This window comes from Epinephelus fuscoguttatus, linkage group LG15 (genome assembly GCF_011397635.1).
Source record: "Epinephelus fuscoguttatus linkage group LG15, E.fuscoguttatus.final_Chr_v1".
Classification (NCBI taxonomy): Eukaryota; Metazoa; Chordata; class Actinopteri; order Perciformes; family Serranidae; genus Epinephelus; species Epinephelus fuscoguttatus.
In genome coordinates, this window is record NC_064766.1 from 8524310 (window position 1) to 8542164 (window position 17855).

Here is a 17855-nt window from a genome sequence, read left to right on the forward strand (position 1 = left end):
TGGACTGACAAGATAATCTCTAATGATCTGTGGCTCTGCACTGAAAGCCAAAGAAGTGGATAGAAAAATAACACTCACTTGGCAGACATCTTTGTTTGGTTGTCTGTATCACACAGTCTTCATTTCACTGATTGCTTAGTTGTCGTAGAAAAGAATCGTTAATATGCACTCTCAGTACGTTATCATTTCATTTCATTTCACTTTTATGACTTTCATGACTTAACATGAGAAGCAGCTCAGCTACTGAGCTTGCATGTCAACAGACTCATCTCAATGACCTCCAAACTCCTTACACTGTATGATTTTATCTACCAACTGTCAGCACTAACTGGCCCAGAATGGAACAGACTTTGTCCAACCTGGTCTGATAAGTCCTGATGCTAAATCATATTTATAATTGGTAGATGCTTCAGGCTTCACTTTCTTAACATCAACGTCAAACACACTGGTTAAAACTGTTCTAGAAAGCAGAAATAACTAAAATCTTGCTTTATGTCATGTCTTGAAATATCATGCTCCTGACAGGCCTACAGCAGAGATGTTTCCATGAGCGTGGGTGCTGGTTAGAGAAATCCATTTTTCTCATTTGGCTCCAGGATTGGAATAACTCCCCCCCAAGGATTCTGGATGTAGATCAGTTTGAAAATTGAGTTGTATTCCTCTTATAGCTCCGTCGCCTCCCCATGCACCTCCAGAGGTAAAAGTCCTTTTACCGTGGCCATCCGTGTGAATGCCAATTAGAAAGGAATTGCCGGGATATATAAAGTAAAAGCTGTCAAAAATGCTGGTAGAAGCACCGCTGGTAATCCTTTAATCCTTTTGGTGGCAAGTTTACACCCAAGATCTCAGTGGGTTTAGAATCTCAAATTAATCAATCCTGACTTTTTTACATTGTGGATGATATTTGTGTTTACTGACAGGGAATACAAACCTGCTGTGGATACAAGTGCAGTGCAGCCCTTTACACAGAATCTCAGTTTGACAAGTCAACAGTACTTGATGAGTGCTGGGAAGCAGGCAGGTGGTAAACAATTCTCTCCTGTGTGTGTGTGTGTGTGTGTGTGTGTGTGTTCATCTCTGTATTTGTGCTCGAGTGTAACTGTGGGAGTCCTGTACAGTGTGTTTTGTGTGTTGTATAACAAGATATTCAGTACATGTTCCTCATCTGAGTGTGTGTGGTTGTACCTAACAGGCAACATAGTATCAGTCTATATGTGTGCATCTATGTGACTGCATATGAAGTGGATCATGTCTGTGCATCTGAACATTTCTATGTAAGAATGTAGGTGCACATTAGTGCTCAAGGTTTTCCTGTAATTTTAGATCATTACTTTGAGACTGTTCTCCCCAAAAATAATAACCCAATCTGTGTTTGCACAAGCAGCTCATCACAACAATACGCTGTATATCAAGAGGGACAATGTGTCTCCACTTACCCCCACTGTACAAAAATAAAGCCAAAATATTCCTGATATGGCCCCTGCCATCTTGCCCTGGTGATGTAATTTGGAGCCAGAGTTTGCACAGTAGTGATCTCCGCGGTGCCGAGTTCCCACCCAAACACCCGCCCGAACAATCACGAGCAGCACCATTGATAGTGAGCACACCGATTGGCAAACATAGCTGTCAATCATGACGTTAAAACCCCTTTTTATAGCATCAAATAACTAATAAAAACCAAACACTTGAACATACAGCAGTGTGACAAGAACTGCCTAAAATGACATAAACCATCGTACACTTTGAGTTAGCAGTCTGGCCCATGTCTCCTTGGCTAACATGGCAGGGGTGGAGTTTAAGACCTATATCAACGCCACCGAGATGTTTTGACTCCACTTTTGGGAAGTTGTCATGTAGATCATCTTTCTTATACAGTCTATGATCACGACCCATATTAACATTTATTGTTAGGCAGCGACCTCTAGTGGCCATGGTAATTATGATGGGAGCAAAGGAGGAAGTCAGGTGACATAGCATAAAGAGAAACAAAGTCTGCTAAGGAAGGAGGTAGGGGTGAATGAACTGGTCAAACAAACACATGACTTGCACACAGGAGACCTCACTTCATGTCCCATGTGAAACCAAAGCTGATGTTTGAGTTATTTTAACTTACATATTTTAGTTAACTGATGTAACACACTTAACTTATGTCAAGTACGTAAAGGAAGTTAACTTACTTATTACCTTATTACCTGCTTGGCGGAGGTCTGTGATCTCCGAGTGCTCTAGTTTTAATTCAAACCATGATTTTCTCCGAATGTTGCCTAAACCTAAACAAACTGACCATTTCACAAAGGTAACCATGTGTTTTAAAAACTGTAACTGATAATGGTCATATGTACTGTTTTTGTGTTCCTGCCACCAGGTAGGGGCGCTAATTTAGGAAATGCTCGTGTGGGACGTATTAGAGTGTAGAAACAAACGACCTAACCGGTCGTTTGGGATGGAGAATTCATTGCACTTACTAGGAATATTTTAACTGAAACAGATTTCTCACCATAAATAAAGTTCTATTTCAAACACATAACTGTAAAGTGAATGTTTCCTGTGGAATGCACTTATAAACTCAGCACAACTAAAAAAGTCTAACCAAAATAAATGTCTTCTTTTTTTGTATGATTATCATAAAATGATATAGTTCTTGCCAAAAAACGTCCAAGGAAATCATTAAGACATAACAAATATTGCACAAATTTACTGTTTCAAAGCCCCTTCCACACTGCCAGGAATGTTCAGGAAAGTTCTGGTGGGAAAATACTAAATCCTAATACTAAATAATATTCAGTTATTTTGTCATCTTAAAAGTAGTCTAATTTAAATATTTAGAATCTGAAAATACTGGAATCTGCCTAAAAGATTTCTGAAAAGATTCAAACTGTAGACTGTAGTCCTCAATGTAGCCCTGGCCATATGGGAGTGTATGTGAGTTTTCATTTATAGACTTTGCACTTGGCTTCATTCACTCTTGTTATAAAATGTAGTTTCTCAAGCAGCTGAACATTAAGCTGCCATTTCAGCATGAGAAGTAATCGCAAGAAACTTCTGCACCTGAAAAGGTGATTTCAAGGTCGTCCTTTCAGTATTATCAGCTGCATAGTAGTGTAAATGAGGTTTGGAAAAAGGTGTCTTTGTCTTAATGCATATGAAAATCTTCAGTATGTGAACACACAGTTGCACACAGACACATGAGCAAATGCAAGCCAGAAAAATTCCTGGTATTTTACCAAGGAGAAAAGGCAGTAGATTATCGAAAGAAGAACAAAGTATTTTTTAACTGTTTTTACCTGTGAGCAGCTCTCGGATCTCCACATCTGTGGTCTTCCGGAGCAGTCGCACCAGAGCTGGTATGCCTCCACAGTTCTTCAGGGCAATCTTGTTGTCATCATTGGCTTTGCCGTACACCAGGTTTCTCAGGGCTCCACAGGCGCTGCGGTGCACGTCGGTCATCCGGTGGTCCAACAAGTCCACCAGCAGCTGGATGCCACCCTGCCGCCGGATCTGAGGACAGAGGAGGGAGGGAGGGAGGGAGGAAAGCTGTGGTAAATACACAAATAACAGAATGTTTTCATGCATTTGTGCCAATTCCCCCCTTAATATAACAATAAATGTTGGTGTCTAAACAATATCACATGACATTAGGGCTTGTTCATGTCAACTTGAGAAAATAATTCCCCACTTTTGATGCTGTTGTTGGAGAAAATGTTATGTAAATATTGTTTTCTAGTTTTACAACACGTGTAAATAAACAGTGGCTACTCTGGCACTGATGCAAGATTTATTAAAATGCCAGCCACCGCACTTTCTGTCCCATCACCCCTCTAAGTGTCTGCAGCCCTCCCTGCTTTCCTCTGTCTAGACAAAGAGAAAATGTAGGGCAGACTGCCTGCTTTCTATAACAACAAGACACAGTTCAGAAAAGGAGATTGCACAGAGGAAAAGCAGTTGTGCTTGTACATTGTGTCTCTTGTGCTCCAGATAAAGATGCCTATTACAGATGATTCACTTTGGGGTGAAAATATCTAATCAGGTATTTATTGTTTAGAAACTAGATGTTATATCCTCATGTAATAGATCTCATAATGTTGAAAAAATATTGCTGCAATTACAATTATATCAAAACACAGAAACAACACAGTCTTACTCCCAACTCGTCAAATTCTCACCCTAAATGTCAAACTAGTGCTCTAGGTACCCCTCCAGTGTCAGTTTTGGACCATCAGAGACGGCATCTTGACTTCCACATGTTACATGCACTGTGTGTTTTCAAAATAAACTTATGTTTTCACAGGAGATGTAGTGTACAGTCTCTTTTCAAAAGAAAACTAAAAATGTTGGTGAAAACATGCCTTAGGTTTAGGCAACAAAAGCATGAGGTTAAGTTTAGAAAAAAAAAAGATTTTGATTAAAATAAGTGCATTAAGTGTGACACATGTCACAAGCATAGTAGCTCTACATACTAGCACACTTTGTTGTTGTGAAAATAACTTGATTGACTTTTGGTTTCAAATGGGAAATAAACCACGGTCTCCTGGATCAAAGTTCGGGGTTTGTTTGACCTCCTGCCCACCCACAGAAGGTTTTTTTCACTCTTTACTATGGTAAGTGCTTGGAGTGTCGGCTCTCATACAGCTGCTTAAACGTGCCTCAGTGCATCAGAGTCTGACGCCAAGGGCCACTGACCAAGCATTGGTATTTGACAAGTTGAGAGTGAGACCAAGTTGCCCAGACATTACAATGAGCAAAATATTGATTGCTTTACCTCACTTGACAAGGAAACAATTGAACACGTATTTATGTCAGCAAGGGCTGTAAATAATGACTATTTTAATATTGATTATTCTATTGATTAGGTATCATTGTTTTGAATGAATGAATGAAAACTTTGTAAAATGTTGGAAAGTGCTCATCACAAGGTCCAAGAGATTGTCTTCCCAATTGCTTCTTCTGTCTAGAAAACATAAAAATCCCAAAGGAAATGACTTAATAATGATATAAATTAGAGGAGAACAGAACAGAAATGTATTAAAACTATAAATCAATAACCAAAATTATTGTCAGGTAATTGTCTGTCAGTCCTGACTTAGTGACACAGAAGCAGTGATTAACAGAATAAATCAAGCAGACAATAACACATCTTTACAGTGCATTGGGTGCTAGGAGACTGAACAGGCAGCAGGCCATATGCATATCCCTCAGCATCCTGTATTTCACCATCCAGGCATCTCTCTCAAGGGCAAAAAACAATCTGGCCCGTGGGTTGAAGTTTTGGCAGCCCTGCTCTAAATACTACCATACTTCATTCTTCAACACAATTTCAACATCAGTCATCTTCCTAATCTGCCTCTCTCTCTCTCCGTCTCTCTTACTCTATCTTTAATGCCTGTTGGCTGATTGCTGTTTGAAGAACTTTGTTTGCCCTCAAATCCATCGTCTCCATGGGGATTAATAAAGTGGAATTGAGCTGAATTGAGTTGACATTGAAGAGACAGACGGCAGTGGTTTTCTCAGAGACACTGAGTGATGCCGGCTTGAAAGGACAGAAGGACAGACTGCAGGAACAGGGCTGTGCTCAGTGTTGGGTTAAGAGTGTGTAATGAGGAGTTAATGCCGCCTAATGTGGAGTTTGGTGGAGCTCAGACAGCTGAATGCGTGGGACAGAGTTTCCCCCTCAACAAAGATGTGTGTCAAAGCTTTCACTCTCAGGTGATGGCACAGAAATGACACTCCTTACATTCTACAACAAAGTGAGTTAAAATTGGCCATTTTTACAACCTGCCTGTCTAGTATTTGGTCATTCTCAGTGCATGAAGCTAATTATGTGTTGGTTTTCCACATGTGCCTTCTTGATATTGCCACAGGCTAAACTAGTCAAACTAATATAAAGGGTAACTTTGGTATTTTTCAACCTGGAGCCAATTTTGCTATGATGTTGTGTCTAAGTGACTAATGGGAACAACAATTTTTAAAATTGGTCCTGTTTTTGAACAAGAGGGCCGCAGCCGGCAGCCTTGATTGCAATGTAACCACTTGAGGCATGTTCAAACTGTAAATGTGCGTCCACTAAAAGTGCATTATTGAAAAGATCCCTGCAGAGATAGACCTTTTTTTCAAAAGAGTAAGATCATTTTTGCTTACACCACAACAGCCCTGAAATCCCCATCGCCAAACACACCAGACTCCATTTTCATTGACAGTATTGTTATCATTGTAAAACACACCAAATTGCATTGGTTCATCTTTCCACTGTTCCAACCATCACCAACTCTGGTTTGGTTAAAACAAATACACTCAGTTAGATGTGAAAATGTACTGGCTCTGCACACACTAAAATTAATACTTATTTAAACTGAACCTGGTGGGTTTGGTGATAGCAATTCTGGTGCTGTTTCTGGTTAAAACAAAAAGGATCTTGGTCAGCAGCCCTCTCACTGAATTTTGCACCAATTTCAAATAATGTTCCCAATGTGTGTACTTCATATTACACAACTTTATCGCTGATCTTCTGCCTGCCAGCAGTTTTTGGAGCTCCCTGACAAAAGCTCCAGATCAGAGGCAAATTGGCGTTGGCTCCACACTTGCTATATGGCACTTGAGTGTCAACTGTTCAATGACGCAAGCCAAGAGGCTTGCTGATGCATTGAAGACACTCCCCAGAAATCTAGCATGCTAAATATCTTGAGCTGCTAGGGACTTTGCTGGCAAGCTACAGCCAATGACAGCACATTGGCAGCACATTGACAGACAAGCTGCACTGTAGCATTTTACCAGGTGTGTTGGTGTTTGCGAGGAAGACAGAGACAATGACAGAGAGAGGCGAAGAGAAGGTGGAAGGTGGACTATTGCAGGCAATGACTGTGTAAAGTTATCAACTTTATAACTTATTCAAATTGCTGCTTTGTCACGTCTGCTATTTTTGAGTTAGCACCCCCAGGTTTTGGTTCAACCCACACTAGGGATGGGCAAATGAATAATTTGATCATCAAAAAAATGAACTATCAATTATCGATTAATTGATAAGCGAGTATTTCAAAAGAGAGAAAACAAAGGAGTGCAGTGTAGACTGTCGCCGCAAGAGAGTGCAGCTGCTCCAGTTTTGAGCTTTAACCCCCCAGGTCAAAGAGGAAGAATGGCGCGCATGCCCAGTTCACTCCTGGGTGTTTACAACCGTTACCAGCCAGGGGGTTACATTCTTCAGTTTTCAGTGAAACCTCCATCTTTCAATGGCGTAATGTTTTCAGAGGCCTCAAGGGAAGCCACCGAGGCTTTGAAGAGCGATGAGAGCCTCCGTCTCAGTCTTGTAGGCACGGCGGCTCGCCGGGCCTGTAGCATTGTAGGGGAAACACTGCGACTATCGAACAAAATTATTTGTGATTGATCAAAATCCTTAACAATCAGTCCTTGATAATTGAAAATTGATGCCGAGCCCTAACTCACACATCACATGACATACTCATCTGGGATTTCTCCTGGTGACCAACCCTAGTGTTTAACCCCCCTGTCGCTGGTCAGTCATGCAATGTGAAAACTACAACACCTTTTTTGGGTTATGTAGTGTGAACAGTATACTGATCTGATTACTTTGAAAGTCGTGCAGTGTGAACTAAGCTTTAGTCACTTTGACACAGAAACATGGGAAAACAGGGTCCAGGTTAAAAAATACTCAAGTTATATGCAGTATTTTTCATTTATGTTACATAAAATACATTTTACACATTGCAGGATTTATATTGCCAGATAAATAATGAGAAGGACCTGCCGCAACCCTCTGTCATTATATAATGGTGACCCGGCGGCATAAAGCACTGTGGAAATGTTGTTGTATTATTCTTCCATTGGTCTGTTGTGTGACCATCAAACATATTTTCAGGCGAGCAAACACACTCACCCACTCACTCTTTGTTAAGCACCCTGGTCCCCTGGAATCTTGCCTGTGGTACTCAAAGCACTGAAAAATCCCACTTGAAAAACTCAACAACAGCGCACCTCTCCAGAAACAATGTTTAGCTGAACTTTTAAAACTTCAGCAGAAAAATCAAACAATGCACTATCTGCATTCCTATCTGCTCACTAGAGGAAAGAGTGGGGATGTATGTTTTTGTGTGCGTGTGATTTGACTAAACTCATTCTTTACTGGAAGTCACCAGTAAGAGCCAAAGTATGCCCTTGTGCGTATGTGTCTGTATGTATATATAAGAAACAGTGTATGATAGGGCCAAGCAGAGTTTTAGAAATGTCTGGAAGTCCTCTCTCTTGGTATTGTTTCTCCCCAGTGATCAATACCTCAGATTTGATCTTGTTGTCTCCAAAGCAGAGGTGCTGGAGGTAGGCAGCAGCGTTGGACTGGACTGATGGGAACTGATGCTGCAACATCTGGATCACTTCCGGCAGCTCTGGATCCCTCCAGCCAAACTCCCTACAGAGACAAACACACAGAGAAAAACAATATGTTTTCATGTGTGCAGAGAAAGAGCTGTGTGTATGTGACTGTGTAGCTAAACCAGTTACTAGACAACTTGTTTCCCTACCATAATCATGATTTAAAATGCTCACCACAGAAAAAGAAAGAGAGAGACAGAAATTGAGGTTAATGAAGATGAATCAAAATAAAGAGCGAAAAAAAGACACAATCAACATTTATGCTGAGTTTGAATGAATTAAAATCACGGTTCATTTGGGGTGACAGCTCTGATCTAGACCCCATTCAACTCCTTTCTAAGTTTGACTGTGAGCAAGGTCTTATCACCCAACATCACAGTCCGACCTCAGTAATGCTCTTACCAAGGTTCTAAAACCTCATGAAAAGCCTTTCCTGGAAATGGAGTCTGTTATAGAAAGCCAAAATGAAAACTGAACTCCCAGGTTCTGCTCGAGAAGTAGAAACCTCATTCAAAGTCCCACCGACATTTGTAACTATTCTAATAACCAAATATACAGCCTTGGGAGAGAGCTTTTCTCAACAAGTGTTGTGTGACTTGTTTCATATGTGTAGATAAGGATGATGGGTTTTTGAGAAAAAGATAATATCAAAGTTTCTGTTTCTAGCGGCCTTTAACAAACCATTTCCCATAAGCCCTAAGCCTTCTCTGGCTCATTGTCATGGCTCAACAAAAGAGGCAAGTCCATGAGCGAGTTGGGAGGTCGGGTTTTTACTTTATATTCCACTATTCTGGTGTACATTGTAGTTGGTGGTATCATAGTACATAGTACTCGCTTGAGAGAGTATTTCAATAATAGTTCAAGTACAGCTCTGCCCGTGGGTACTGTTTGCATACTGCTTTAAATGTAATGACTAATTGCTCCTTAATAGATTCTGTTTTTATTCCATTGTTATTTTTGCCTGGACCGCAGTATGCAAGGTCACCCCTATAAACACTTAAGTCTTTCCGTGAGTAAGTGAGCGGATGATAAAGTTACACCATTGGTCGGAGAGAGGGATGACACGAGTGTTGGTGTTTCCCCGTTGGCCGTTGCTCTGTCAAAATAAATAGGTGCTGACAGAGCTGTTGACAACAGTCCTGCATTACTGCAACCAGTGTAGAAGCATGATAGCATGGTGGAATTAGCATGCTAACTACTAACCGCTAACATGTATTGTTGGGCTGGACGTCAACAAAGGGGCCAGTGCTGTAGGCTGTAACAGCATAAGTCCATGACTGACTGCCCCCACTTCTTGTTTCAAATTAAAAGTCATTGCTACAATTTAAATGCCCTCTAGCATTTCATACACAGTCCAGACATACACTAGGTTTTGACCTTGTCTTGTTATTGTATATATAGCTGTTTTTCCATCAAGTCACACTGTGCTACAATGCTGGCAGACTACATTGATGCATGCTGTAAGCAGTAGCTGAAACGCACAAACCAAAATGTCCATGAGTATGTAGCATTCCTCTTTGCCACTACATTTATCACTTACAAATATTTACAACATTTCTTGTATCCAGCTAGAACATTGTCAATCCCACAGCTTAATGACCTAACCAAAATTAGTTACTGCCATGCTACCTGCAGACCCCATGGCCACTGTCAAAAAAACGGCATGCTCCCATTGGTATGCAAAATATGTCGCTGCAATTACCTTTCCTGCATAAATGCCTTCTGATTAAAGGTAAGGTTCCAAAGGCAAACAAATGAATAAATGCTCTTAGAGTGTATACTTCTAATTATTTATTTATCAATTTATTTATTACCTTTCTTTATGTGTCTGAACTTATTTCTGTCCTTGTGCTGTGGCAACATCCTACTTTCCCCATGAGGATCAGTAAAGGCTTATCCTCTCTTATCTTATCTCAATTTACAATCATGAACTTTGAGACAGTCCATTCCTCTCCATTATTTTCTAGTAGGAGTTGGCACATATGATTCATGGCTTATGTGCCTGATGCTCAACATATAGGATGGCCTCTCTATACATTGCAATAGGAAGGTGTTCAACAAACAGCAGATATCTTGGGTGAACTGTAAGAGCTTCCTCCTGCTGTGATGAATCCTTTATCTAACTGCCCCAGCTGCTTTGGTTTTAGTGTGTTACCAGGGTCTTCCAGTGCTTTAGCCTAAAGGCATGCTTTAGGCATAGACACACACACACACATACATACACACAAACTAAGCTAACTAACCCGTTACATGTGTGTAAGAGTGTGTATGAAAGAAGAAACTCAGTTGATTAACGTGAGAAAGGTGTGATGTGAGAGAATGAAGTCACAGTGAGGGATCAGAGAGAGGGGCGAAGGGAGGAGAGGGAGGTGGGGCTTATCGATGTAGATTATCTGTCGCCAGCAGCAACAAAATATCCCGTTTCCTTGACAGCAACGGTTTCTAGGGACCAACTGAAACTGGGGCTAGATATTTTTTTCTTCTTGTTTGGGGCATGGTTTTATTCCCACATGTGATTTACATTATTATTTTACTAAAATTCAGTTTTACTGTGCTCTACTACTTTTGATTCATGCTGTTTCTACTTTTAAATACATACAATTTCATTAGATTTTTCTGACAGCTGTGAAAAGTTTAGGCTGCATATAGAGGCCTTGTTTGCTCTGCTCAAATGTAGAACCCATTTCTCTTTGATGTATCTTATTCTTGATGCAGCAACAGCCCCATGTCCCTGTGGAGATAATTTCAGTTCAGTCTAATCTAACATAAACACATACACACACACAAACAATCACAGGTTTGTGCAGATACAAACACACATACACACCACTGAGGGCTGTAGGACAACTCAGTATGCAGCTTAGAGCATACACAGAAGCACAATCCAGCACACTTATATGGTAGTCAAACACACACACACAAATACACACATACATACACACTCACTGACTTGCATACACACCAAGCCATCAAAGGCAGTGCAGAAGAGCCAGGATTAGAAAGCTTTTGTCTCTGAGTTTCATAATGGGCCAATGGGATAAACCCAGTGTTTGAAAAATGGGGAAATTGAAGAGAGAAGGAAAGAGAGAATTATTTCAAAGGTTATTTTTTCTCTCTCTTTGAAATCCTCCCTCTCTTAAACAATTTTCTTTTCTTTTTTCTCATGTTTTTTTTTTTTAACTCTCTTGCCTCAGCGTCCCTCTCTCTGTTTCTGCTTTGCTGTGGGCAGATTCTTACACAAACACACATGAACAGCCACAGCATTAACATATATAATGTTGTTATGCTTATACAGTAGCATGCGCCTCAATAAATATTATCAGAGATGACATAACCTTGTTTAGGTCACCCTGTGGGTTAATTAGCTGATAAGACATCTAACGTTATGGCTGAGCGAGCTGTCAGATGTGTGTGTGTGTGTGTGTGTGGGTGTGTGGGTGTGTGGGTGGGTGTGTGTGCATGGATTTTTCCTACATTGTAATTAGAGAGTGGAACACCAGCGATAACAATGCCTTTGGACATGAAGCTTCTTTAATAACTGGTAAACCAGATGGCTTAACTTATCAGAGATCCAGCTGCTTATGTAATCATCTGGTAAATTAAACGGGTTAAACCGATCAATGAGAAGGCAAACATATAATGGTATCAATTATATCTTCAATCTGTCAAGTTGCAGTTACCGTTTACATCCACATCTGTAAAATCATGGATGCTTCACACACACCTTCCCCATGGCAGCAGAGAAGGTCTATATAATCAGCAGTTTCAAAATGGACACCCAAGATCAGTGTCACTAATTTAGTATCTGACCAAATGTTTCCCCTTCTGCTCCTGAGTTATGGCGTTGAAAAATTGCAAGAAAAATGTTTTGGCAGAACATTATGATGTTACACTGAAGTTGATCTTTGATCTAATGGATATAAAATGTCATCATTTCACACATTTGTGTGCAATTCAAATGTGTGTGAAATATGAATTTCTGAGTTATAGCCTACACGTTTTGTGAGGTCACACTGACCTTGACCTTTGACCTTCAAACACAAAATTGTTATCAGTTCACTCTTGAGTCCAAGTGGATGTTTGTGTCAAATTCAAAGATATTCAAAGGGGTGGGATACCACGTTCACAAGAATGCAACAGACAAGGTCACAGTGACCTCTGACCATCAATTTCTTATCAGTTTATCCTTGACCCAGGTTAGATGTTTGTGCCAAATTTAAAAAAATTTCCTTGAGGTGTTCTTGAGATATTATGTTCACATAAATTAGACAGATGTAAGGTAATGGTGACCTTGACCTTTAACAACCAAATTCTACTCAGTTCATCCTTAAATCCGAATAGATGTTTGTGCCAAATTTTAAAGACTTCCCTCAAGATGTTCTTGGGATATCGCATTCATGAGAATAAGACTGATGAGGTCACAATGACCTTGACCTTTGACTACTAAAATCTAATCAGTTCATCGTTAAGTCCAAGTGGTCATTTGTGCCAAAATTGAAGAACTTCCCTTGAAATATCACATTCATGAAAACTGGATGGACAGACAGAAAGACAGCCTGAGAACATAATGTCCCCGGCCATGGCTATCACCAGTGCAAAGTCATAAAAAGGCTAATGGAGACTAGGTGTGAGAGATGTGCAACAAGAGATTACATCACTTTTTAGGCTAGTGCCGTACTTAAAATCTTTAATTTTATACTTCTCCATACCTAGACTTCAAACATGTTAAGGGAAGACGTTGCATTTTTTGTGGTTACTTTACAGATGGATGTTTTACATACAAAACATAGAGTGCAGTACTTTTACTCAAGCAAAATTTAGCGTGTATTTGTTAAAAAACTATTCACTGCAACGTTGTGTAGTAGCAGAGTTCAAGTAACTGTAGCTTTGGTGGTTTTGTCTTGTATTGTTGGTGGGTGCGGTCTCTATGGGTGTGTCATATAGGCTCTAAGTAGAATGTGGCTGCAGCTAGACATGTCTTGCTGGGGGTCTCTCAATCAAAATTATAACAAAAGACGAACTTTCATGACATCAAAAAAAAACAAAACCCTGGGGTCATGGGAGCTGTTGTCTTCATTATTCAACACCCACCATTGTCGATGAGACCTATCTGAATGACCCAATGAAACTTTCTGTTGCTGCTGTTACACCACCAGTCCGCTGTGATAACCAGCTAAGCTGAAGGTTTGTGTCTGGAGCTACAGCCCACTCACAATGTAGTTTCCTGGGTGGGTAGTGAGGCAGAGGGGCCGCTGGTTGTGCTAGTCATCTGGCTCATCTCATTTAGCTTGTCTCATAGCTTGTTTCATTTCTTGTCACTCAAACCGTGAGAGAAGGGCAAGGAGGGGCAGAAAATAGAAAATCAATTTGTATCAGTGCTGATATTGTGACTGGCTGCAACAAATAAATCAATATATGGAAAACATGTAACATTATAACGCCACCTTAAACATTAGTTTGGTGGCTGGCATGAACCACTTGTCATAGTAGCACACTGTAGTAAATTAGTTTACTTCTGAAATATCACATCAATCTACTAATCTACTGAATTAGTGTGTTGCAAAACAGCATTAATGAAAATAATGAGGCTGTGGCAGAAAAAGTGCTGTATTACTGTCACTGAGAATAACTCAGAAACCGTCTCTGTGACATTGTTTGATTTCTTCCTCACTCTCTGATGGATCATCTGGTGCTTCCTGTGTTTCCTCGGAAATAGAGCAACTGATAAAGGTGAAATGACATAATCGACATCAAGTTGAGTTCAACTAGCTGACCATGTCATGGTGCAGTAAACATATCTCTGGGTACTGAATAATCAGTGATATCCACTCAGCTCATTCTCTTTGTAATTGTTACAGTTTCAGCTACAAGAAAACACATTCAACAGCCGTCAGGAAGCTTCCATATGAGTCCATCAACACTGATGTCTTCTAAACTGTTTATCCATCCTTTTTCTTGAAAGGCCCATCTACTGAAATGGTGAAATGAGGTTGCAGAAGTGCTTTTCAGGTCCATTACTCATCAAAACAGCTCACAGTGATGTTACTGGCACATCAGTGGCCACAGAATAAACACTACTTGAAGGCTAAAGTGGCACTTTTGGCGGCACTCTACAATAATTTTTATAAAAACACTCTTATTTCTCATTTCGTCTTTTCTGCTACCTTTCCGTCTTTTCATTTCTGTCTCACATTTTTCTCAGAGTGCGAGGTCAAAGTGGGTGCGCGCACACACACACACACACACACACACACACACACACACACACACACACACACCAACAAGAGAACACACAGAAACCAACAAGTGGCACTTTATGCATATAATAGAGTGGACGGTTAACACTTGAATCAATGAAGGGACACAGTCTACTTCCTGCCAGCCTGCAGGCACAGAATAGATTACGCACCCACACACACTCACAAAACAAACACACAAGTATGCTTCAGACAGCCCAATCACCAGAAAATATTCCCATTAAATGTTTTTGCAAACCATATGTTTCATACATATCATGTCAATGTTTCTGAAGTGACATAATATAAAAGCTGACTTTGGCGTTATGCTACGGTGAGACGATGGCCAGCTGCGGAACACTGTTCAAGACCCACCAACAACACAGACTGTTTATTGGCGACCCTTCGCAGTGTTTACCAATGATGTTTGTGACACCGAACCTGGGTGTTTTAGCTAGACATTGCTGCATTTCCCAGCAGTGTTTGTGGCACAAGAACCTGGGTGATTTTCCCCGACCATCCCTGCTCCTCCAGCAGCTTTTGTGCCAACAAACATGCCAACACAGCCAAAACATTATATTTTCCTAACCATAACCAAGTGGTTTATGTGCCTAACCCTAACCACACCTTCACCACAGCATTGTTGAAAAACCTCAAATTTCAGTGCATCTCCAATCTCAAATAACATACAAATGTAACGTACCTGTGGTTTGTAGAAAAATACACTGGTAACTCTTTTTCTGCCAACTAGGTTGCTTCAGAACACCAGGACAAGAGAAAACACTATGCGCTCACATTTTGAGATAACAGAAGCCACGAATGGGTGAGAAATAAACACAAACATGAAAAAAGAGCGCACACACACACACACACACACCATGACAGAACAACGGCCTAGAATAGTTGCGGCTCTGGAGAGAAAGTGGCACATCACAGCGGATCTAACTCATCCTGAGGCCTCGGGCAGTGGTGCTTCAAGGGCTTACACATACACACACACACACACACACACACACACATACAGAAAGAGAGAGAGAAAGAGAAAACAAATGCACAAATTCACCACAGATCTGATGCATGACTCCAACACGCTGAGATAAACCGAACACAAAGTTGACATGTTGTGCAATATGTTGCTGTTCTGGGATAAAACAAAACTAGATTCCAAAGCAGACTAACACTCTAAAAGAATTTACCTACAGTCGCAGTGAAACTAAATTAAATGGAGAGACTGTCTGTCTTCTCTCCTGTGTGCGTTCTGCCCCAGAAAGCTGTACTATAATGGTTCATTCATTCACTAACTCTAGCCTGGAGCTGTACTACTTTTCACTCAGCATCTCTCTCTCTTTCTGTAGTTGTGTGTGTGTGTGAGTTTCTCTCCCTCCAGAGAGAAGGGAACACAGGAGGATATGGTGCTTCCAGTCCCAAACACTGTGCGACAACATCACAGCAGGATGAGCAAATACTACTGAGCCATCTGTGAACTTCAGGCTAAAGTGTTCACTCGGGCAATGTTTGCACTGTTTTAGTGTTGGAGTTACAACAACAGTATGCAACATATTTGGATAGCACTGCTGTTCTGGAAAACAGAGAAATGACTTCTGTGTGCGTAACAGTGATTTTCATGGCCCTCGGAATTAAAAAGTAGTATATTGTAAGATAATTACAGAGGATGTTTAGCTTCATAACTCTTTAAAGTGAGTCCATTTTTAGATATTTTTTATGTAGGTATATTAACCCTCCACCACATCTTTTTAATATTCAGAGGTGAGTTAAGGTTATGTCTTACGCAGCAAATAACACATTATAATAAAACTGATATTACATGACTACATTTAAAATGTGGCCCAACTTCTCTATTAATAATTCACTGACCCAAGTCATTTAATTTCATTGATTGAAAAGTAAGATAAAGCTGTATTTATATCTCTACCATAAAAAATAGAAGACAAGAACAAATCTCAAATGTGAGTCAGTCTGGAACCTCTCAGTTCATTTATGATTTCCATGGGGTGTTATGAACAGGCGTAGACCCAAATGCCTCTGTACTCAATTCAATAGACCTTTAACCAATTAAAGCAACAAAACAGTGAAGTAGTGCTTGGAAATGAACAAATGTAACCAGACGTCAGCATGCAGAGATGAACTGTGATGGGGTGGCATCAATAAGCCAGGAAATTTTGTCACAGTTCAGGAACCCCCCTTTTATTGTGTCCACATCGCAAGAACTAGAAGCAACTGTAGTTCCTTTTAACGCCATTTTGAGGACATTTTATAGCTCCTATTTCAAAGTAGGTATCTTGAGTTATGCAAGTGTGTGGTAATTGGGGTGACCTCTAGCTTGCTGGGTACAGCAAGCACCCAATGTAGGCTGAGTCCCTGGCAATGGCCCAGGTTCGAGTCCAACCTGCAGCCCTTTGTTGTGTGTCATGCTCCTTCTCTCACCCCCTTTCCAGTCACTCTAGCTGCCCTGTAATAAAGGCAAAACCTTTAAAAAATAATCGTAAAGTGTATGGTGATTGGTCGAACACAGCCACCATCAAAGTCCATTTGTAAAAAACTGTTTGCAGTATAAACAATACGTAGCACAAAAAACAGCTTGTAACATAAAAATGGAAGACAACACGAACAAACAGAATGACACTGAAGTCCTTGCTTTACTGAGCATATATAAGACTAGGGAAAATACAAAGCGATTTTGACTCATCAAAGTAGAATAGGCATAGGCTGGCTTACATCATTTCAGTGTTTCTATTGGCCATGTGACAACTAACAGAAAAGAAGTCCTTGCAGGTATGTAGTTCATGGGGAGCCTCACAGTGGGCAATTCCACTCACGGAGTCCCCAGGAATCTTTGGTCAGAAAACGCAAAATGTGTCTGCCGTGAGAGGTGATTTTACACACTCTATTCAAATATTTGAAACAGCAGGAAAGGCAAAAACTGTTTTTGACTGACTAACTGATCTTTGAAATACAAAATGCCTTAACAGCGCACCTTAATAGGTCATTGTCTCAAAACACACCCCATATCAGATGAACGGTTGTGATTGGCTAGTCAGATCTCAAGTTCCTGGAAATCTGTCCAAAGCAGAGGGGACCAGATGCATCTGCCGGAGCAAATGAAACATGAGCTCGCAGGTTCATTTGGCAGGCAAGTCCCTCCCATCCCCAGTGGAAATTATGCAATAGCATGTTGTCTTGCAGTAATTTAGTCAGCCTTTGTTATTAAGTTAGTTAGGTTGG

At 40.5% G+C, this 17855-nt stretch overlaps 1 protein-coding gene across 10 annotated transcripts in view; it reads right to left on the reverse strand.

Annotated features, from left to right (window-relative positions):
* ctnnd2b (catenin (cadherin-associated protein), delta 2b) overlaps positions 1–17855 on the reverse strand; it is a 208216-nt gene that overhangs the window by 45480 nt on the left and 144881 nt on the right. For all 10 annotated transcript variants that reach the window (XM_049598396.1, XM_049598395.1, XM_049598387.1 and 7 more), the window contains 2 exons: positions 8281–8413; positions 3285–3498 (listed from right to left, as the gene is read on the reverse strand). In XM_049598396.1, the coding sequence (XP_049454353.1) occupies positions 3285–3498; positions 8281–8413 (347 nt within the window). The remainder of the gene's footprint in view (positions 1–3284; positions 3499–8280; positions 8414–17855) is intronic.